A 23250-nucleotide genomic window follows, 5' to 3' on the forward strand; every position below is an offset into this window, starting at 1 on the left:
AATCAAGAATAGGAACCAGCTAGTCCATCAATAACCCAAAAGGGGAATTAGTACACAGATCTATTGGAGAGCTGTGTAGCTTGTTAGTGCTCTCAAAATAATGCACCAATTGAGTGATAACAAGACTGGACTCCTGGGCAGTAATTAAGTATGGATTTGTCTTACTTTTTACAGGCAGAATGTATCTGTTTTTTTTATGTGTTGTATAACTACCAGTTTAGTATTGTTCTGACACAGATTGACTAGGCTCAGCCAGATCTATAGCACATTCCCAGTCTGGCAGTCAATGTCAGTAAGACCAAGGAATTGATTGTGGACTTCAAGAAGGGAAGGTCAGGGGAACACTGATTTTCAGCTGCAGATATTGTAAAACTGTTATAAAAACTTAAAGCTACATACAGAATGTGGTATTGGGATTTTGGCTATCAGAATTACATCAGAAGTTGGTGGGAAATATATTAAAATTTATGTAAGAAATTTGGTTGAATAGTAAAATTAAAACTGAGTTATCTGGAAGGGATTTAGGCATGCTTAGGTTCATTAATTCATTATTAAAGCTATTGCACATACAATAAAAGCCAAATTTAAAAAGAAATTGTCCCCTCTCCAAGTCAACAAAAGAATTTCACTTTAAAAACTATTGATTAAATGTTCCTTTTAATTCCTTTTCAAAGGGAAATTTCAGCAGCTTCCTTCCTGCAAGATGAAAAGTGATTATTTATATCTATGGCAATCTTCACACTAGAAGTCTAAATACCTCCTAGAGGATGTCAGTGATTTGAATGGCTGATTATTTGTTCCCTGACTAATAAATAAATACTTTGTGCTTTATTTATTTCGGCTGTGAAATGCACAGCTGGGAAGCATTGTGCAGGCATGACGGCTTGACTTTTCAAACCTTCTCAGCCTGCAATTATCACACATTTCTTCCCAAGCATAAAGAAAGGAAGACTAGGGGGAGTTCATTCTGTGCAAATCACTTCCCTTCTCCCTGTAAATTGAACCCCAGTATCTGTGATGAGATATTTTTATTTTTGTTTCACACTGTTAGCCTTTATGTGTATTTTAGTGATAGTTTGGACAAGGAAAGATGAGATTTGGTATCCGCAGGTACTTTGCAAGTCAGAATGCAATTTAGTTCATGAAAGGGTAATGGTTTGAACTTTTAAGTCAACTTGATCCACTATTTTCCCATGAAAGAAAAATCTCATCAAAACACTTCTCTGAATGACTCCCTCTCAATTTAACATATTCAAAGTGGCACCATATTGTTTCTGTGTGTGTGCACTTTTGCCCATTGGCATTGTTGCATCTGGAAAAACTCAAATATTTATCACTCAGAAGGTTTTCCTGATATTCCTGTTCAAAGCTGGGTTTTGGGTTTGCATTATTTTACACTTAAGCCCTTTGGTCAACTTTTTGGTTTAATTTGTAGACACTTGCCTAGAATTTCATTCCCCAGACTGTTGCGTTTAATATCTATACCATGAATATTTTATATGCTTTAGTGAGACATCGCTTCACCATTTTCCTCCCAAACTTGAAGGTTTAAATTTCTAATTTATTTGTCATAATTTATCCCACTGATTGGTATCAGATTCATGCTTTGCTCTGTACCTTCTCAACTAGCTCATTTTGTTAACTTAAATATCTACCTTTTGGACATTAACCACCACAATTTCTCCTTTCCCGTCACCCATTCTAACCTTAGACCATAAGACCTGCTTTCTCGCCATATTCTTTGATGCCCTAACCAATCAGGAAACGATCAACTTTCACATTAAGTATACCCATCGACTTGGCCTCCACCACAGTCTGTGACAGAGCATTCCACAGATTCACTACCTTCCTTACCTCTGTTCTAAAAGGTCACCCTTCAATTTTGAGGCAGTACCCTCTAGTTCTGGATACCCCCACCATAGGAAACATCCTTTCCACATCCACCCTATCTAGTCCTGTCGACATTAGTAGATTTCAATGAGGTCCCCACACATTCTTCTAAATTCCAATGAGTACAGGCCCAAAGCTGCCAAACACTCCTCATATGTTAACCCCTTCATTCCTAGAATCATCCTTGTGAACCTCCTCTAGACTCTCTCCAATGACAACACATTCTTTCTGAGATATGGGGCCCAAAACCATTGACAATACTCCAAGTGTGGCCTGTCTAGTGTCTTATAAAGGCTCAGCATTATCTCCTTGCTTTTATATTCTATTCCACTTGAAATAAATGCCGTCATTGTAGTTTACCTTACCACTTGGGAATGTACAGAACTCCATTCACTTTGCACCAACCCAAACAGGCTGAAATTCACAGTGGTACAGTTGTAGTCTGATGGATTAATCACTACCTTACCAAAGCTAGGCTGTAACTCTTGACTATCCTCGTATACCTTTACCTGAGACCTCACCAATGAACATCAGGGCACTGTCCACATACCATTATAATCTCATTTTATCAGGAGATTTGCCCTCGACAGCCTCCAACCTGATAGTGCTCAAACCCCACACGTCTATGTCTTACCCAAGATCCACAATAAGACTGTCCTGATAGGGCCATTGTTTCTGCTTGCCCTTGCCCCATTGAACTTATCTCCTCATTTCATGACTCTATCCTGCCTTCCCTCTCATTCGGACACATCTCACCTACATACAGAACATCTCACATGGCTGTTCAGTCTTTATACACATCCATCCCCCATCAGGAAATTCTTAAATCCTTTTGGTTCTTTCTGCAAACAGATCCAAACACTCTCATTTGCCCGGCTGAACCTGTTCTTACCCTCTTTTGATTCTTCTCACTTGCTACAGATCAAAGGTGTAACCATGACATTTGCTGATCCAGACCTCCTGTGCTATTTTTACTCAGTACCTTTCCTGCTACATCGATGTTTGCAATGGTGAGTTCCCTGCACCCATGTTGAACTCATCAAGTTTATAACATTTGCTGCTAGCTCCCAACGCACTCTAATTCACTTGGACCACTTTTGACACTTCTCTCCCCTTTCTGGATCCCTCTGTTTCATTTCAGGAGACAAACTATCCATTTATGTTCACTATAAACCAACTGATCCCTACTAGACTACACCTCGTCCCACCTCATCTCTTGTAAGAATGCACGTCCATTACATGTCCTTCTCGGGATAAGGACTTCAATTCCAGGACATCGCATAACATGGCTCCCCTTCTACTGCAGTCAATGAATCTCCCTCTCACATTTCCTCCATTTCTCAGACATCTGCTCACCTCATCTCCCTCCAGGCAAAACAGAGACAGAGTTCCCCTGGTCCCCATCTTTCACCCAATTAGCCTCCAGCACATCATCTTTGGTCACCACCATTAGCTGCAACGAGATCTCCTCCCCTTTCTGTCACTTATAAAGCCCCTCCCTCTGTGACACGCTGATCCACTCATACTTTCCTATCCATGTACTTTGACCTCTGAAGCATTTCACAACAAACACAAAAGGTGCAGCACGTGCTCTCACATTCTTCAAAATGATCCACAGGCCTAAATAGCTCTTCAAGTCATGTCAAGTTTATTTTAATATACCCAAACATGGTGCGGGGTAGTTATATTGAAAAACTTGCTTGCTGCAGCTTCACACTTATGTATGCTTAATCAAACCTCAGAACATAAATTGTGCATGAATTGCACCAGACAAATGAGGAAGACATTCATGTGTTTATCCTCCAACCTTGTCTACTGCATTCAGTGCTCCTGATGCAGCCTCCTCTACATCAGCAAGATCAAGTGCAGACTAGACGGCTGATTCGTCGAATATTTGCACTCTCCGCAGTGGCCACTCTGAGACCTCTGCTGTAACCATTTCAATTCCCCTTCCCATTCCTACACTTAACTCTCCATCTCTGGTCTCCTTCACTGCCAGGGTGAGGTCCAATGAAAACTAGAGGAAGAACACCTCATATTCTGCCCCGCTTGTCTGCAACCTAATAGTGTAATCATCGTATTTTCTAATTTCATGTAACCATCACCTCCATTATGTCCCTCCCAACCTCCCTCCTTCTGATCCTCCACCAGTTCTCATCTTTTGGACTCCCTCCTTGCAGCACCCCTCCTCCATCATTAATTTTTGTCCTCCTCCCCCTCCTGGTTCTACCCATCTACTACCCACACATTTCACTCACTGGCTCTCCCCTCACACATTTGATACTGGTTCAGTTTGCCCTTCACCTCTCCCTAATGGTTATTTGCTTCCTTACTCGTCAGATTCCAACACTGGTAGCTATTGATAAGCATCAGATATTCTACAGAAGCTGGAAATCCAGAACAACACACACAAAATGCTGGAGGAACTCAGCAGGTCAGGCAACATCTGTGGAAATGAATAAACAGTCGACATTTCGAGCCGAGACCCTTCATCTGGACTGGAAAGGAGGATGGAAGATGCCAGAATAAAAAAGTGGGGTTGGGGAAGGACGACTAGCTAGTGGGTGGTAGATAAAATCAGGTGGGTGGGGAAGGTAAAGGGCTGGAGAAGAAGGAATCTGACAGGAGCGGAGAGTGGACCATGGGAGAAAAGGAGGAAGGAGGGGCCCCAAGGGGAGGTGATAGTCAGGTGAGGAGAAGAGATAAGATGCCTGAGTAGGGAATAGAAGAGGGAGGGGGAGAAAAAAAATTAATAGAAGGAGAAATCGAGGTTTTAATTCTGATCCCCATTCTCGTTCAGCCATCTCCTTTCATGGTCTCCCCTTCTGCCACAAAAAGGCCACACTCAGGGTGGAGGAGCAATCCACTCATATTCTGTCTATGTAGCATCCAACCCAATGCCATGAACATTGATTCCTCCTTTTGGTGAATAGCCTGGTGTGCAAGTGACAGAAATGCTCTGCCTGTCTATTCGCCTTCTCCCTCACCTCTATTCAGTCCTTCCAGGTCAGGCAACACTTCACCTGCAAACGTGTTGGGGTCATCTATTGTATCCGCTGCTCCGGATGCAGTATCTGCTGAGACTCAATGTAAATTTTATGGAGCACATCCATTCCATATGAGAAAAGCGGAATTTCCTAAAGGCCAACCATTTTAAATGCTATCCCCATTCCCTTGCCTACACATCAGCCAATGGCCTCCTCTTGTGCCACGATGAGGCCACATTCAGGGAGGAGGAGCAACTATTCATACTCCGTCTAGGTAGCCTCCAACCTGATGGTGTGAACATCAATTTCTCCTTCTGGTAAATTTGTTTTTCTTCCCCCTGCCCTCTTCTTCTATTCCCCACTATGGCCTCTCATCTCTTCTCCTTTTTACATCCCCGGTGCCCCCGCCCCTTCCCTTTCTCCCATGATCCACTTTCCTCTCCCATCAAATTCTTCTTCTCTAGCCCATTTCATTTTCCATCCACCTGGTTACACTTATCACTTTCTAATAGTCCTCCTTTTACACTCCACCCCCCCCCCCACTTTATTCTGGCATCTTCTTTCTTTTCCAGTCCTGAAGAAGGGTCTGAGCCCAAAATGTCAAAGGTTTATTCATTTCCATTGATGCTTCCTGACCTGCTGAGTTCATTGCTCCAAATATTTTCATATTTTGTTTAATGAAAGCAATATCTCCATCATATGGATGTGCTGTTTCCCTTATGAATCTTTTTAAATCCAACCTTATTTTTCCAATTGCTTTATAATCCTTCTTGACAATCTTGAAAATAGACTAAGTATCTTTGTATTCCTCAAGAACATTTACAAAAGTGTTATCTTTTATTTTTGTGTTTTATTTTCAAGTAATTCATTGCTTGTGTAATGCCTTGGTTATAAGTAGGTATTTTATTTTAGCAGTTTTCTGCAAAAGCAGTGTGTCCTGTCAGTAGAATGTTTTGGTTTCAGCTAGAGATAAGATGCCATGTTGTTCAACTTAGGAATGTTGTGTCAGCCAATCAGGATAAAGTTCTAGAAAGAGCGGAGTGGAGAGAGTTTTGTGGCAGACAGTAGTCTGGTTTGGGGTCTTTTGGCAGGAGCTGTGGAACAGGCCAGAAGGGAAGATGCCACAGAATGCTGTTGGAAGGAGAGTTCCCATTGCAAGAAGTGCTTTGTGCAGTTCAATGGCTCCAAGGAGGAAGGGCAATACTCCTGAGAGAGAAAGCCAGTTTGCTTGAGATGGTCTTCGAGGGGAGTTCGAAAATGTGGTGTTTCGACACAGACCATAGGTCCAGTGTGTAAGAGATACACCCCCGAATACGCCAGTATAAACTCCAATGGTTATGTGCACATTTGACTGGTTTAACTGCAATGAGCACTTTCCTTTTCTTTTTCTTTTTCCTATTAACTGTTTGATAAAGCTGAAATGTGGTGTACAATCTGTTATTTCTTGCTAACTTATAATTGTGTATGGGCAGTATTTACACAGCATTCACTCAAATCGAGGTTCTGTTAATTGGAACATCCCAACTTTCCTGTTTAGTTGAACATCAAATCATACCGACTCTAGACATATATCGTTTATAAAGGTGGCCTTCCCACCGCTGTTAGCCGTATTAGCTGTCGAGCCAAGTTTGCATTCAAGCCCAGTAAAAGGGTTACACTTGGAAGATTGCCAGATCAATTTTGCAACATGAACATTACTAGACAGAGATATGAACTTCAGTAGCATATTATTAGGGAACTATCTGTGTAACTGCCCAGTTGTGCATCTCAGTGACTGGGATAGGGGTGCAGAATTAAGCCTACAAGATTTTAAGCAGAACTTTATTTGGGTTAGACTTGCTTGAACCATAGCAAGTCTATTACTGCAGAGAAACAAGCCCTTTAGCCAATGAGGTCTGTGCCAACCATGATGCCAGTCTAAATGATCCCATCTGCCTCCATAAAGTCTCTATCGCTTCATCCTCTGCCTGTTCATTTGCCCTTATAAATGCCTCATAAGTGTGCTATTGTATCTGTTGCCACTACCTCACTTGATAGCAGGTTCCATGCATCACTGAAGAGCAATTTCCACTTATTTGACATAGATTATATGTTAAAATACCACAAAACACTCCACAGAAATGAATCTAGACAATATTTGATGGTGACCCAATGACAATATGAAGGTTATTGAGACAGGAAGTGATGAAATGATGAAAGAACTGGAAATGACGATGAGAATTATGAAGCTAAGGGATTGGTAGAGAAGGAGAGAATATACTGGCAGATGTAATCGTGGTCATGACTGGGATTTAGATGAGTTACTCTGTATCCAAAGGGCTCTGCAGTACATAGCTCTTCTCTAATTTTCCCTTAATTCTTCTTTGTTGTCCAGTCACCTCCTTTGCTCTGGCATGCCTTGGAATGTTTTGCTGTATTAGATGATAATAGACAATAGGTGCAGGAGTAGGCCATTCGGCCCTTCAAGCCAGCACCACCATTCAATATGATCATGGCTGATCATCCACAAACAGCACCCCGTTCCTGCCTTCTCCCCATATCCCTTGACTCCACTATATTTAAGAGCTCTAACTCTTTCTTGAAAGCATCCAGAGAATTGGCCTCCACTGCCTTCTGAGGCAGAGCATTCCATAGATCCACAACTCTCTCGGTGAAAAAGTTTTTCCTCAACTCTGTTTTAAATGGCCTACCCCTTATTCTTAAACTGTGGTCTCTGATTCTGGACTCCCCCAACATCAGGAACATTTTTCCTGCCTCTAGCGTGTCCAATCCCTTAATAATCTTATAAGGTGAACATTCTACAGAACTTTACCTGAAGAATCTATGAAAGGCAGCTAAGTGAATATTTGTTGCTGGCACTTTTCTTCAAAATCAAAATCAGTTATAAAGTGGAATATCAAGTTGCCTCTACTGATGGCGTAAAATGAATCTTATTGGATCAGCGTCTAGACAATCCAATGAGACATGTCTGCAGAAAGTAATGATAGAAACCAAAACTGCCTGTTCTTCAACTTCTTCTGAACCTCTCATGCATCTCTCCAATCTAGTCTATTGCACTTGGTGCCCTCGATGTGCTCTCTTCTACACTGGTGAGACCAAATGTAGAACCCCCTTGGTATAGTGTTGCACTAAGTGTCACTGTGGCACCCCAAAAAATGTTGTGGGCTTCTGAAAGGAAATGTCATCACCTCCTAAGGCTCATGGTCTCAGGTACTTCTAAACTGACCAAATGAACCACATTTAATCTTTCAAGAAAAGAAAAATGCAAGTACGGATACAGAGATAAGGTCCAATAGATTGGTGGGGATAGAGGGGATGGTAGTCAAATACCCCATCAGAGTTTCGAGGGAGATCAGAAAGTGAGACTTGTGTTTGACATATTGGGTGCAGCATTCCTTGTTGGGGCTTGGGAATAGTGGAGGGAGATGGATATTGGAGTTTCAATGTGTTCTATCAGAGAATCAGGAACTTGGTTTTGGATAGTTGAGTCCATTGTGGGATTTGAAGTTTTTGGGAGTGAAACAATCATGGTGTAACTCATGGGTGGTTGTAGAATAAGGGTAGAGTTAGGTAATGGGAATATTTAGCAGGGATCTCTGCTTGCCCTACACTATTAGCACAGGTACAAGCACAATTCACATCAGAAAGTACCCAGCCAAGTTTCTAAGGTGTTGCAAAACAACTGAGAACTGGACAGTATCATGTTTCACTCTGCCCGAAATGTATTTTCAATAAACAATGCTACTTGATGGAATTTTTAGGTCATTACATCTCTAATGAGAAATGACTGTAATCATTTAACATTGGTCAGCTTTCTCAAACAAAAACTTTGTTATGTACATATTCATGACATTTTATTTTTGAAATAAGAAAAAGAACATGCCGGATTGATGAAGCTACATATAGTTTTGTAAGATCCAATCATTTCGGGTCTGTTGAACTGCAACCAGTTCAAATCTTTCATTCAGTATAATTCATATAATTCCTTTCCCAATTATGGATAAAATTGTCATTTTTCCTTACAACTTTGACTAATTTCAAGTAGTATTTTCTCAGTATACTTGTACCTACTTCCAGGTAAGTTGTATTTCACATCACATGTTTATAGTCCAATATCTCTTAGTCCATATTAGAGATCCATGTTATTTTGGAAGTAAAGTCCACAGATTTTTGTCTTCTCCATTTTCTCTGATGGTCATTGACTTGAAATATTGCCTCTGGATTTCTTTCTTCACTGTTGCTACCTGAAATGTTGAGTGTTTACTCATACTGTTCATAATTGGCAAATATATGAGAGGGTGATGCAGCCAGAGCTCAATCTATTATCCAAACTAGAACAAAACCACTGGTCTGATCAGGAAATATAATGGCTCAGAATGATCTACGGTGGTGAAATTTGTGCCTGTTATGGAATGATGTAAGGAATATTTTCATACTTGACTCAATGGGTATTATCTTGAATAGGGAAAGCATTAACTTATGAAGTTAATAACAAATGTGTGCAAGCTGAACTAAGCTAATCTACAGATAAAATGTTATCTCCACTATTGTGTGAATGGGGGTGCATGAGCCAAGTTATTACAGACAACCCTCCAGAACCTAATGCTTGCTGGTAGAAACCCAGGGGTTATCTAGAGTAATCTATTAAAATAAGGAAAGTTAGAAAGCACATGTGTGAGCAGAATTGGGTACAGTGACCCTGCTAGAGTAAAAAAAATGATAGTAAACACAAATAAGGAAAGACTGATAGAAATTTGCTGAAGGATTCCAAAGTTCCCTGGCATTCTGTTAAGCATAATATGAACACTGCTTGGGTGCCATGAAAACTTGCCAAAGATCTTTGATATTGAAAATCTTGGAATGAAAAATTGTGAACACTTATGGTCCACTGACTAGGACAAGGCAAACATTATCTTTGCCTGGTCTCAGAAATGGAAAAGAACCCTTTAGTTCTGCGAAGTGACGTTAAAGGATTTTTATAAGTTGTTATTGTTTTCCTACCAAGCAGGGCAATAGAGCACCAGTGCAGGCCAGCAGGGAACTGCATGAAAGCTTTGTGGTTTAATTCACTGCTATGTATCTTAAATAGTTAAACCCCATTCCTGTTGAGCCTTGGTTACAAGTCGCATGATTGCTCCAGCACTTGAGAATAATGCTGATTATCAACCACATAGTTTCCTTGGAGATTTGGCAAATGTCAGAATATCCATTGCCAATGAGAGTGCCGGATGAGGATGTTTACTCAGCATTGTATTATGCTGTACGGCTTCAGAATTTCCTGTGGCATTAAGGCAAATCAGATGATTCATATTTTTATAAGGAAAGCACGAGAGCTCAAAACAGCAAATATTCTACTGTGGGAATGCAACTCATGAAGCATTTTCAAAAATGGATCTGTGTTAAAATAGATTAGTTATATTTAGCCATTTTTATATAATTTTAAAGTAGCTTCTACTGCTGTACAGTTAATGCCAAATTAATTGCTTATAGGAGACCACTGTATTATGTCGATTTGGATATTGGAAATTCACCCTTATGGAATTCACAAATCACTAGCCAAAAATTTGAGATACTCAAAAGGATTCACTTTTATGGAATTCATGGAAGAATTAGATTAACACAAAATTCAAAAGAAACAATAAATGTTTGTGTTTCATTACTTGATCCTGTTGGGTGATAGTATTTGGGTGTGACATTATCATGTTGATTAGATCATGCCTTTACCATGCTCTCTACAGCCCGAGTCCATGTGAACAGATCATTCAGAGTGCAGGGCAGCTTTGCTTTTCAGCTGAAAGGCATTTTCTCTGACGCATTGCATTGTGGAGAGATGCAGTTGCTGCAACAAGATCCTTAAAGTAAGTCCTCAAACTGCAATCCACTTCTACTAAGTCACCTTGCTAAACCGCTTCTAAACCACCTTTCTCCAATCAGTCCTGGTGCTCACATTCCATTCCTTTCCCTGGAATATTCAAATCACTACCCAAAAATTTGAGATGCTGAATAAAATTCACTCTTACATAATTCCTAAATCATTTCCTGATCTAAATATCACATTGTCTACCTTAATAGAATTTATTTATAAAATACCTTAATAGTAGAGAGTGTCCAAAAATTAATCTGCTGTTTCCTGTAACCTGCTTAAGTTTTATCTACTGTTCTTTGCACATGCACCCTAAGTTATTCCTTTATCAGTAATTTTTTCCTTCTTAAAGTTACTATTCAATATACTTCTACCATTTTTTTAAAAATGGAAAATGCATTCTAGTTAATAATTTACTAAGTTTAAACATTTTCAACATTGAAAAGTGTTGTCCTTTTATAATAATGAACTCCATTAAATCTTCACTTATTGTCAGCAATAGGTCAACCCATACAACCTTCACAGGAGGGTGCTAAATTCAGGTTCTATGAGGCTGGAGTACAAGAATCTGATACTCCAGTAAGTACCCAGAATCTGTTGCACTGGAAAAACAGCTATTTTTAGTTTGAGAGGTTAATCCAAGGTGATATCTGCCCTCCTGTGTGGAGGTAAAAAATATCTTGAATGCATTTCAAAAAATTACGAGTTCCACCCAGGCTCCGAACCAATATTTATCCCTGCACCACCATCACAAAAATAGATTTTGTGATCGTTATCACTTTGTTGTTAGTGGTAGTCTGCTATGCAAAAATTGCAGGTTTCCAACATTAGTTCAGTAGCACATTTGAATAGCCCCAAAATGCTTTCCCCTAGTTGTTAAAGCCAGTTACTAAATTCATTTTTTTTCTTTATTAAACCTATCTGTTCTGAAGACTTTCCTAGTCTCTCTAGGTGACTGAGGTTCCTTACCCCCGGTATGCTTCCCTGCACTTTTTTCAAGATCTTTGACTTTTCCAAATTACGTTGTCCAGAATTGGTCAAGTCAGTGATATGTGCATATTTAATTTACACTTAATTGGGACCCTGTACCTGTTTATAAGCATGTATCTTATATGCGTTTTTAACCATACTTACTAATTTGCTCTGACATCTTCCAAAATTAAATGGGTCTTTTCTTTAAAAACGCCTTCAAAATGGAATAACTTAATTTACAAAATCTCTCATCACTTTTTTTCTAATGCATCATATACCTGCATTACTTGTTCTGCTACATACCTGCCTGCTTCAGTCCACGTCCTTTTGAAATTTACTCATTTTCAAGCTTGGATCATCTTCAAACTTTGAAATATTGTCCTCTATGCATAGTTTACATCATTGAAATAAATCAAAGACTGGTAGTTCAACTCCAAGGGGGTACCAATGGAAATTTCCTTCAGTCTGAAAACTATTCATTGCACATGCAACAAAAAGAGAGTGGCAGTATTATATTAACTCTGACATTGGCCCTTTGATCCCATGGGAATACATATTGTTCAGAACAATTTTCTAGGCAATGTAACATATTATACATCACTCAGGATTAACTTTGCTTCTTAACCTAATAGGGATAGCTTGCTCCACCATCAGTTAATCATTATATAGTCAATCCCAATTATAGCAAAAATTGTAAAGGCATGAATAGCATAGAAAATCACAAACTTTTTTTTTTACAGAATATGAATAGTTTATAATGCAGGATTCCCAGAGTTTGGTTACTTTATTTAATATATAGTTAACCCTAACTTTCCAAAGTGACATCATATTCAGGCTCATTAAATATAATATATAAATATATAACCCTACCACACAACCCATTAACATTAGACCCACAGGGGGAGGGAGCAAGTAGTCCAAAAGCTTGGCAGCTTAGTGTGTATTTCTTTCTCATTACTTGCAAACCTTTTGATAATGTTACTGTAATTTAGCAAAAAATTCAGTGGCCCCTTGGAACTTGTAGCAGTACCATCCGTGAGAGGGTCATACCCCTCAATTTGAGAATCACTGACCTACCCCCCCCCCCCATTATGCAATGAGTTTCAATATAATGTTCCACTTTTCTCAAAGTGCTTCATTTATTTTCGAATTGTTTACCTGCTGTAACATGTTTCTGACTGCTCTGATTAGTATTTATTTTACTTTAATATACCGGCTCATGAGAAATGCATTCATCCCAACCTACAAACATTATCCAATGGCTATAAACAATATTTTGGGGCAGGTCCTATTAAAAGATGTCAGCCATTTGGCCACAGCTCCACTTTTACCCACAGTTCCGATCTCCTCCAATTCTACAACTTTCTCCCTCTCTGTGGTTTTCTTATAGTTTTTCAATTTTTGTTCCACCTAGTCATGACAGGGAGAATCAAGAGATATGTAAATGACAAAGGAGGAATTGGGGCTCGATGGGTGCATGGGCCATGCTGACAGAGGAGTTGAACCCAGTAATTCCTTGGAGATGACAGCTTGGGATCATATGGGCTAATGAGTATTGAGCAGCTGAAGCAGAAAATTGGATAGGCAAATGGCCTAGGAAATGGTTGATGTCAAGAATTGTATAACCTAGCTGTTGGATAGCATTCAATCTCATCTCAATCATTGTTAATCTTCTGCCAGTGTATTGGGACAATGTATTTAGTCAGGTTTTTTGCATTGATAAATTGAGAAAGTACATGCTCGGTTGATGATATTTTAGACAACGGTAGGGCTGGTCTCACCTTGACCTAAAGCCAAATTATCACATTCTCTGTATGAACCAGCCATGAACTGGAGAAAATATCTCCTGAACACAAAGACCTGGGATGTGAAGTAGCACTAATTTTGAGACAGTAAAGACCTGCATTTATTTACAAGTCATTGTCACACCTTTTAGCATCAGTAGATATTCAGTTAAAAGTTAAAATCCAGAAAGTTGCTGATTCCCTGCTCCTCTGCTAATTTGTCATAACCTTCACTGCAGAATCCAATGAAATTACCACCTTCATTCCAGAGCCAACTGAGTTTTTAAACTCTAATAATTTTACCAGCAATACTGACTGCTTACTACTTACCAGCAATACTGGTGTCCTGCTATTGAGATTTGGTGAAATTAATGTATTGGAGAAAACAGAAAAATCCAGGTAAGAGAGATGACAGAGAATTTACATAATCATATGGAATCCATACAGGTTTTCATTTAAACTTAACAAAAAAAAAAATCACAGAGAGACTCCATTCTCAGCTGGTAATTAGCTTTAAAGTTTCCTCTACACACTATATACTACTTCTATAAGCTAACTATTACACACAGATATAATAACAGGCACATTTGCTGGTGGTTATATAATGGCAATAGATCTTAATTCCAGAATACTTTTCTTATCTCATAGCCTGTCTACTGTTCTTTTTCCCTGGATTATTTTGCTTCATGTTTGGCAAATTCATCATTCCCTTTAAGGCAACACAGACATAGTTGACAAATGCACAGCTTGTGCTAAATAAATAGTGTGGACGCGATCCTAACTTCAATGGCTGGACTCATAAGTCAGGCTTGTCCTGGTGTGCAACTGACTTTCAGATGATTTGTTAAATTTACCTGTTTATTTTCATATTTTCTTAAAACATATTCCGGTAAGAATAATTAGTTTCCTGATGAGCAATACAAAAACACTTTAATCTGCTACTTACGGAATCTTGAATGTGGAGCTAGGTTACTCTGTTTGTCTACATCCAAAAGCATATGTCAAAAGCATTTAATAGTTGAAGATGTGATTCTGCATTTGGCCAGTGGAGAGCATTCTGGCTGGTAGCATCACCATCTGGTATGGAGACACCAATGGACCATAAGAGGCATCAGAGGGTGGTAGACTCATCCAGTTCCATCACAGGCACAAGCCTCCTCACCATTTTGGACATCTTGTAAAGGCAGTGCCTCAAGAAAGTGGCCATCCATAATTAAGCACCCTCACCAAGACATGCTCATTATTACCATCAGTAAGGAGGTGCAGGAGCCTGAAGACCATCACTAAACGCTAAGAACAGCTTCCCCCCCCCCCCCGTCATCAGTTTTCAGAATGGTCCATAAACCTATGAGCATGACCTTGCTATTCTACTTTTGCACTACTAATTCATTGTACTTTATAATTTGCCTTGCCTGCTCAGTACTGCTGTCACAAAACAAATTTCATGACTAATGTTAGTGGCAATAAGTCTGATTTTTATGCCCTCAGGTAGTTGATAAATTGGTTTAAAAAAAAGGAAATTCTTAACTGGGATTCCCTTCAAGTTTTGTTTCTTAACATCCAAAAGCAGTAATTGAAACTCCCCCCCCCCACTTTTAAAAGACACATTTGATTACACTGTACAGTCCCAAATGATTATTGCAGAATGATTTAAAAATGAAGTTTTATTACTATATATTTCAAAGTGTGTTGCAAACTGGTTGAAATTAGTACACAAGCAAAATATTGTAGATGCTGCAAATTCAAAATTAAATTTCAGGAAACTCTCAGCAGAAAAGAACAAACTGAAGATCCATGGCACAGTGAAGGGGAAAAGAAACTAAATAACAAAAAGTGTGATGGCATTTTGCATCCCATCATTTTTTGTTCTCCTTCCCACCTTTCACTGCAAGTTCCAAGTTGTTTTATCTCTAGCTTTTGCAGTCCTGAGGAAAGATGTTGATCTGAAATGGTAAATCGCATTCTCTCTTCATGGATGCTGCCTGGCCTGCTGAGTGTTTCTAGTTTTAAAAAAATTAAATTTATAGTTCTTGCAATCTTTTCCTCTTCATTTTGGTGTGGTCTTTGTTTCCATGCTAGTTCCTTAGGTCAGGAAGGTTGAAGCTAGGTATTACTATGGTGTCTGGAAGTATGTTTAAGCAGATTACATCAGAGCATTTGTTGATGCAAGTCATTTTCTGCATTTTCAGATTCTGCATTGCATGAAATGTCATTATCACTTGGCTTTCCATTCAACAGCCTAAATGAGAACAGACAAAACTGATTTCAACAAAAGCACAATTAAGAAAATTTTAAAAAAACACAATTTGCTTGAAATCTGAAATATAAGCAGAAAAAGAAAATGCCTTCCTTGCAGACTGTGTCCAGCATTTCTGTTGTTATTATAAACATTAATGTTCTGCCCTCTCATTTAAAATAGCCAAGTTCTTATAAACACATACGATTACTTAACCTTAGAAATAGACAATAGACAGTAGGTGCAGGAGTAGGCCATTCAGCCCTTCTAGCCAGCACCACCATTCACTGTGATCATGGCTGTTCATACACAATCAGTACCCCGTTCCTGCCCTCTCCCCATATCCCTTGACCCCGCTATGTATAAGAGCTCTATCTAACTCTCTCTTGAATGCATCCAGAGACTTGGCCTCTACTGCCTTCTGGGGCAGAGCATTCCACATATCCACCACTCTCTGGATGAAAAAGTTTTTCCGCATCTCTGTTCTAAATGGCCTACCCCTTATTCTTAAACTGTGGCCTCTAGTTCTGGACTCACCCATCAGTGGGAACATGCTTCCTGCCTCCAGTGTGTCCAATCCCTTAATAATCTTATATGTTTCAATCAGATCCCCTCTCATCCTTCTAAATTCCAGTGTATACAAGCCCAGTCGCTCCAATCTTTCAACATATGACAGTCCCGCCATTCCGGGAATTAACCTTGTGAACCTATGCTGCACTCTCTCAATAGCAAGAATGTCCTTCCTCAAATTTGGAGACCAAAACTGCACACAATACTCCAGGTGGGGTCTCACCAGGGCCCTGTACAGCTGCAGAAGGACCTCTTTACTCCTATACTAAATTCCTCTTGTTATAAAGGCCAGCATGCCATTAGCTTTCTTCACTGCCTGCTGTACCTGCATGCTTGCTTTCATTGACTGATGTACAAGAACACTTAGATCTCGTTGTACTTCCCCTTTTCCTAACTTGACTCCATTTAGATAGTAATCTGCCTTCCTGTTCTTGCCACCAAAGTGGATAACCTCATATTTATCCACATTAAACAGCATCTGCCATACATTTGCCCACTCACCCAACTGTCCAAGTCACCCTGCATTCTCATAACATCCTCCTGACATTTCACACTGCCACCCAGCTTTGTGTCATCAGCAAATTTGCTAATGTTACTTTTAATCCCTTCATCTAAATCATTAATGTATATTGTAAACAGCTGCGGTCCCAGCACCGAACCTTGCGGTACCCCACTGGTCACAGCCTGCCATTCCGAAAGGGACCCGTTAATCACTACTCTGTTTCCTGTCAGCCAGCCAATTTTCAATTCATGTCAGTACACTGCCCCCAATACCATGTGCCCTAATTTTGCCCACTAATCTCCTATGTGGGACTTTATCAAAGGCTTTCTGAAAGTCCAGGTACACTACATCCACTGGCTCTCCCTTGTCCATTTTCATAGTTACATCCTCAAAAAAATTCCAGAAGATTAGTCAAGCATGATTTTCCCTTCATAAATCCATGCTGACTCGGATTGATCCTTCTACTGCTATCCAAATGTGTCGTAATTTCCTCTTTTATAATTGACTCCAGCATCATTCCCACCACTGACGTCAGGCTAACCGGTCTATAATTCCCTGTTTTCTCTCTCCCTCCTTTCTTGAAAAGTGGGACAACATTAGCCACCCTCCAATCGGCAGGAACTGTTCCTGAATCTATAGAACATTGGGAAATGATTACCAATGCGTCCACGATTTCTAGAGCCACCTCTTTAAGTACCCTGGGATGCAGACCATCAGGTCCCGGGGATTTATCAGCCTTCAGATTCAGTCTATCCAACACCGTTTCTTGCCTAATATAAATTTCCTTCAGTTCATCCTTTACCCTAGTTCCTTTGGCCACTATTACATCTGGGAGATTGTTTGTGTCTTCCCTAGTGAAGACAGATCCAAAGTACCTGTACAACTCATCTGCCATTTCTTTGTTCCCCATAATAAATTCACCCGTTTGTCTTCAATGGCCCAATTTTGGTCTTAACTATTTTTTTGCTATTCACATACCTAAAGATGCTTTTACTATCCTGCTTTATATTCTTGGTTAGTTTACCTTCGTACCTCATTTTTTCTTGGCGTATTGCCTTTTTTGTTATCTTCCGTTGCTCTTTAAAAGCTTCCCAGTCCTCCAGCTTCCTGCTCATCTTTGCTACGTTATACTTCTCTTTTATTTTTATACTGCTCTTTACTTCCCTCGTCAGCCATGGCCACCCATTACTCCCCTTAGGATCTTTCTTCCTCTTTGGAATGAACCGATCCTGCACCTTCTGCATTATTCCCAGAAATACCTGCCATTGTTGTTCTACTGTCTTCTCTGCTAGGGTATTGTTCCATTGAACCTTGGCCAGCTCCTCCCTCATAGCTCCATGGTTCCCTTTGTTCAACTGTAATACTGACACATCCAATTTTCCCTTCTCCTTCTCAAATTGTAGGTTAAAACATATCATATTATGGTCACTACCTCCTAATGGTTCATTTACCTCGAGGTCCCTTATCAAATCCGGTTCATTGCACAACACTAAATCTAGAATTGCCATCTCCCTGGTAGGCTCCAGTACAAGCTGTTCTAAGAATCCATCTCGGAGGCACTCCACAAACTCCCTTTCTTGGGGTCCAGTACCATTCTGAATCTCCCAGTCTACCTGCATGTTGAAATCCCCCATGACAACTGTATCATTACCTTTGCGACATGCCAATTTTAACTCTTCATTCAACTTACACCCTACATCCAGACTGCTGTTTGGGGCCTGTAGATAACTCCCATTAGGGGCTTTCTACCCTTAGAACTTCTCAGTTCTATCCATACTGACTCTACATCCCCAGATTCTATGTCTCCCCTCGCAAGGGACTGAATATCATTCCTCACCAACGGAGCCACCCCACCCCCTCTGCCAGTCAGTCTGTCCTTTCGATAAGATGTATATCCTTGAATATTCATTTCCCAGGCCCTGTCCGCTTGAAGCCATGCCTCAGTTATTCCCACAACATTGTACTTGCCAATTTCCAACTGAGCCTCAAGCTCATCTACTTTATTCCTTATACTTCGTGCATTCATATATAATACTTTTAATTCGGTACTCCCCTCTCCTTTCATATCAATTCCTATTTCACTTGGCCATACTGTATGATCTCTTCTTGAGCTTTCTACTCCATTGATTCTGTTGTCCTTTTTAACTTTTCTTATTTTCACTTTCCCTTTAACTCCATCCTTATCTTTCCAGTTCATCCCCTCCCCCCCCCCACTACTTAGTTTAAATACATCCGTGTTGCAGTGGCAAACCTGTCTGCCAGAATGCTGGTCCCCCGCCTATTAAGGTGCAACCCGTCCCTTTTGTACAATTCATCCCTATTCCAAAACAGATCCCAGTGGTCCAAGAATGTAAATCCTTGCTTCCTGCACCAGTTCCTCAGCCACACATTCAGATCCATTATCTCCCTGTTCCTGCCCTCTCCAGCATGAGGAACTGGAAGCAAACCAGAGATAACCACCCTGGAAGTCCTGCTTTTCAGCCTTCTTCCGAGTTCTCTGAAGTCCCGCTGCAGAATGTCCTTCCTCTTCTTCCCGATGTCATTTGTGCCGGCATGAACTACCACTTCCGGCTGTTCACCTTCACCCTTGAGGATTCCCTGCAATCGGTCCATGATGTCCTGGATCCTAGCACCAGGGAGGCAACACACCATCCTTAAATCTCGCCTGTTGCTGCAGAAACCCCTTTCCGTACCTCTTACTATGGAGTCCCCTACTACCATGGCTCTTCCTGATGTTTGACTCCTCGGCTCTGCTTCTGCACCAATTTTCGGCTCGCAGACCTGTCCGCCTCTCAGACTGGCAGTATCTTCTGTCCTGACAGCTTCCAAGAAGGTGAACCTGTTTACGAGAGGTACATCCCCTGGGGTCTCCTGTACTTCAAGCATCCTTTCCTTCCTCATCGTCGCCCCCTTTCTCTCTTCCGGTATCCTCGGTATAACGACCTCACTGTAGGTCCTGTCCAGAAAACCCTCATTTTCGCAGATAAACCTGAGGTCATCCAGTTCTTTCTTCAGTGCTGCAACATGCTCCTTCAGAAGCTGAATCTGGACACACTTTCCACAGCTGTAGCAGCCGGGGGCATCATCAGTGTCCCTGACCTCCCACATCATGCACGTAAGCACACTGAATCAGCTTAGCGGTCATGTCTTCACCCTCTGCAATTGGGCCTGGCGTAGTCTCCTCGCCAGGTAAGATCTTTGATTTTGTAAGATCTCATTGCAATATGATATTTTTGTTTTGTTCTAGATGTGCTGGCATGTTTCATTTCTAAGCTTATAGCTCCAAGGGTTTTGCCAAAATTTATGATCATAAACATAAAAACGATAATGATTCTCCAATAAAAAAAGAAACATACAATTACCTGGACTATATTTTCCAAAGGTGAACATCACTTTTTTTTATTTAAACAAGCAATTAAGTTTTACACAAGTTCTTGCTGCAGAGTAAAACTGGTAGTACAGGTCCTGTAGTTTCTTATGAATGCCCATTTACTTTAGTTCCATAAAATCTTAGCAGGCCCGTTTTTAAGGTCTTTGCTATTCAAAAATTAGGTTAGACCCCAGTCAAGTTTGTCAAGTAATTTGGAATCATTAAAATTTATTAAATATTTCATGCAATGAAACAGACCAAAATCAATAAAAATTCAAAGAAGAATCTCATAAACACAGGATCTACAAATGAACAACACTGGCAGTCAAAACTAACAATTCCAAATATCGAGAGCAAAACAAAGAGGATGTAGGTAGGTTAAACAATATCATAAAATTCTTCTAACTGGCTTCTTGAGCCACCGAAGATCTATTCCACAGTACTGAAACCCAGAATCCCCATGTCATCCCTTCAAAAAGAGAAAAATAAAATTACTATTTAAATTCAAGTCATTCATTTACTGATCTAGTTAAACAACTTCTACATCATCACAACAGCAATGGTTTACTCAAATTCTCTAATTAGAAATCAATTTCATATTTTTAACCGTTTGAAAGGTATTGATCAATCAGGTAGGACGATGGAGTAGGCAATATCTTGTGGCTTGTGCCTGTACAATTGATAATGAATCCATTTTTCAAAACTTGCAATTTTAAAAAGCTTTCCTATATTATGCTTACTGTTCTCTAATAAAGCCCACGCTCACCTGATTGTACAGGAAAGCTGAATAATAATCAGCTTAATCTTGCGATGACGCACAAAAGTACACCAAGGAAAGAATACACTCAAGTGAAATACCAGATGAATTTTAATTTCCCTTTAGTTTTGAGGCCCAAATGTATAAATATGCTCATTATGGTTAAATGGATGAATATATGAGGAAACTAATACAAAAGAATACTATTCATATTGGTCAACCAAAGCAGAAGTACAAATCTGCTTTAATGTACTATTACCAAACTAGTTGACATGTACCATTGCAAATGTACCAAAAATACATTTTTGTAATTAGAGTGGACTGCAGCAGTGCATTTAGAAGAGTAGAGAAGAGTTACAAGGTTGTTGCCAGGGCTAGTAAGTCAAGTTATAGGGAGAGGTTGGCCAGGCGAAGTCTTTATTCCTTGGAGTATAGGACAATGAAGGGCGACCTTTCAAAAGGGGTTAAAATTGTGAGATGCATAGACAGGATGGATGGTAACAGCCTTTTCCTCTGGGTACAAGAGTCCAGAATGAGGGAGCATAAATTTATGGTGAGAGGAAAAGATTCAAAACTGAACTGAGGGCAACTTCTTCATGGAGAGGGTGGTGAGTATATGGTGTACGTTGGCAGAGCAAGTGGTTGAGACAGGTAAAACAGTATCACTTAAGCAGTAGCTAGGCAGAAAAGTAGGGCTAGCTGAATGGGGACAATTCTTTGTCAGGCAAAGGGCCAGGCATGTTTTAAAGTGACTTGGACATGCAATAAGGAAGCTCTTTAAAAATTTTAGATCAAACTCAACACCCAATTTTACATGAAAAAAATCTAATACCATTACATACCTTACAGTTAAATATCAATTAAGGACTTTGTCACTCCAACTTCAGCAGCTCTACATCAAAGATAAGTGTGGCATTGCTTGGGATGACTCCAGGATGTCCTGTTTCACCATATGCCATGTCAGGGGTACAGGTCAGTTTTGCCCTTTGCCCCAAGCTCATCTGTTATTGAAACAATTTTGATTATTAGTGGAATTCCTCAGCTTACACCCTATTCCTATGTGGTAAAATATGCAACTTCCATAGTAGAAAAATGTTGCTGTTTGTTCTTATCTGATGCTCTTATTTTGCCATTGGCAAACTCTCTCTTCCAGTTCATCATGCCTTCAACTAAATCAAGGCTAAATCAGTATTACAGTTGAACAAAGGGAACTATGGAGATATGAGGGAGGAGCTGGCCAAAGTTCAATGGAACAATACCCTAGCAGAGAAGACAGTGGAACAACAATGGCAGGTATTTCTGGGAATAATGCAGAAGGTGCAGGATCGGTTCATTCCAAAGAGGAAGAAAGATCCTAAGGGGAGTAAGGGGTGGCCATGGCTGACGAGGGAAGTAAAGGGCAGTATAAAAATAAAAGAGAAGTATAACATAGCAAAGATGAGCGGGAAACCGGAGGACTGGGAAGCTTTTAAAGAACAATGGAAGATACCAAAAAAGGCAATACGCCAAGAAAAAATGAGGTATGAAGGTAAACTAGCCAAGAATATAAAGGAGGATAGTAAAAGCATCTTTGGGTATGTGAATAGCAAAAAAATAGTTAAGACCAAAATTGGGCCATTGAAGACAGAAACGGGTGAATTTATTATGGGGAACAAAGAAATGGCAGACGAGTTGAACAGGTACTTTGGATCTGTCTTCACTAGGGAAGACACAAACAATCTCCCAGATGTAATAGTGGCCAAAGGAACTAGGGTAAAGGATGAACTGAAGGAAATTTATATTAGGCAGGAAACGGTGTTGGATAGACTGTTGAGTCTGAAGGCTGATAAGTCCCCGGGACCTGATGGTCTGCATCCCAGGGTACCTAAAGAGGTGGCTCTAGAAATCATGGACGCATTGGTAATCATTTCCCAATGTTCTATAGATTCAGGAACAGTTCCTGCCGATTGGAGGGTGGCTAATGTTGTCCCACTTTTCAAAAAAGGAGGGAGAGAGAAAACAGGAAATTATAGACCGGTTAGCCTGACGTTAGTGGTGGGAAAGATGCTGGAGTCAATTATAAAAGAGGAAATTATGACACATTTGGATAGTAGTAGAAGGATCGGTCCGAGTCAGCATGGATTTATGAAGGGAAAATCATGCTTGACTAATTTTCTGGAATTTTTTGGAGGATGTAACTATGAAAATGGACAAGGGAGAGCCAGTGGATGTAGTGTACCTGGACTTTCAGAAAGCCTTTGATAAAGTCCCACATAGGAGATTAGTGGGCAAAATTAGGGCACATGGTATTTGGGGCAGAGTACTGACATGGATTGAAAA

General features: G+C 40.1%; 1 protein-coding gene across 2 annotated transcripts in view; it reads right to left on the reverse strand.

Moving 5' to 3' along the window:
• Nucleotides 1-15142: 15142 nt before the first annotated feature.
• The window catches only part of fkbp1b (FKBP prolyl isomerase 1B), a 33353-nt gene continuing 25245 nt past the window's right edge, over nt 15143-23250 (reverse strand). The window contains exons 4-5 of one of the 2 annotated variants that reach the window (XM_073056974.1): nt 21774-21932; nt 15143-15735 (exon numbers count right to left, since the gene is read on the reverse strand). In XM_073056974.1, coding sequence (XP_072913075.1) covers nt 21804-21932 — 129 coding nt within the window. In that variant the 3' untranslated portion in view covers nt 15143-15735; nt 21774-21803. Of the gene's footprint in view, nt 15736-20172; nt 20644-21773; nt 21933-23250 lie in introns of those variants that run through there. The other variant, XM_073056975.1, reaches the window with a different exon arrangement.

This window comes from Hemitrygon akajei, chromosome 9 (genome assembly GCF_048418815.1).
Source record: "Hemitrygon akajei chromosome 9, sHemAka1.3, whole genome shotgun sequence".
NCBI lineage: Eukaryota > Metazoa > Chordata > Chondrichthyes > Myliobatiformes > Dasyatidae > Hemitrygon > Hemitrygon akajei.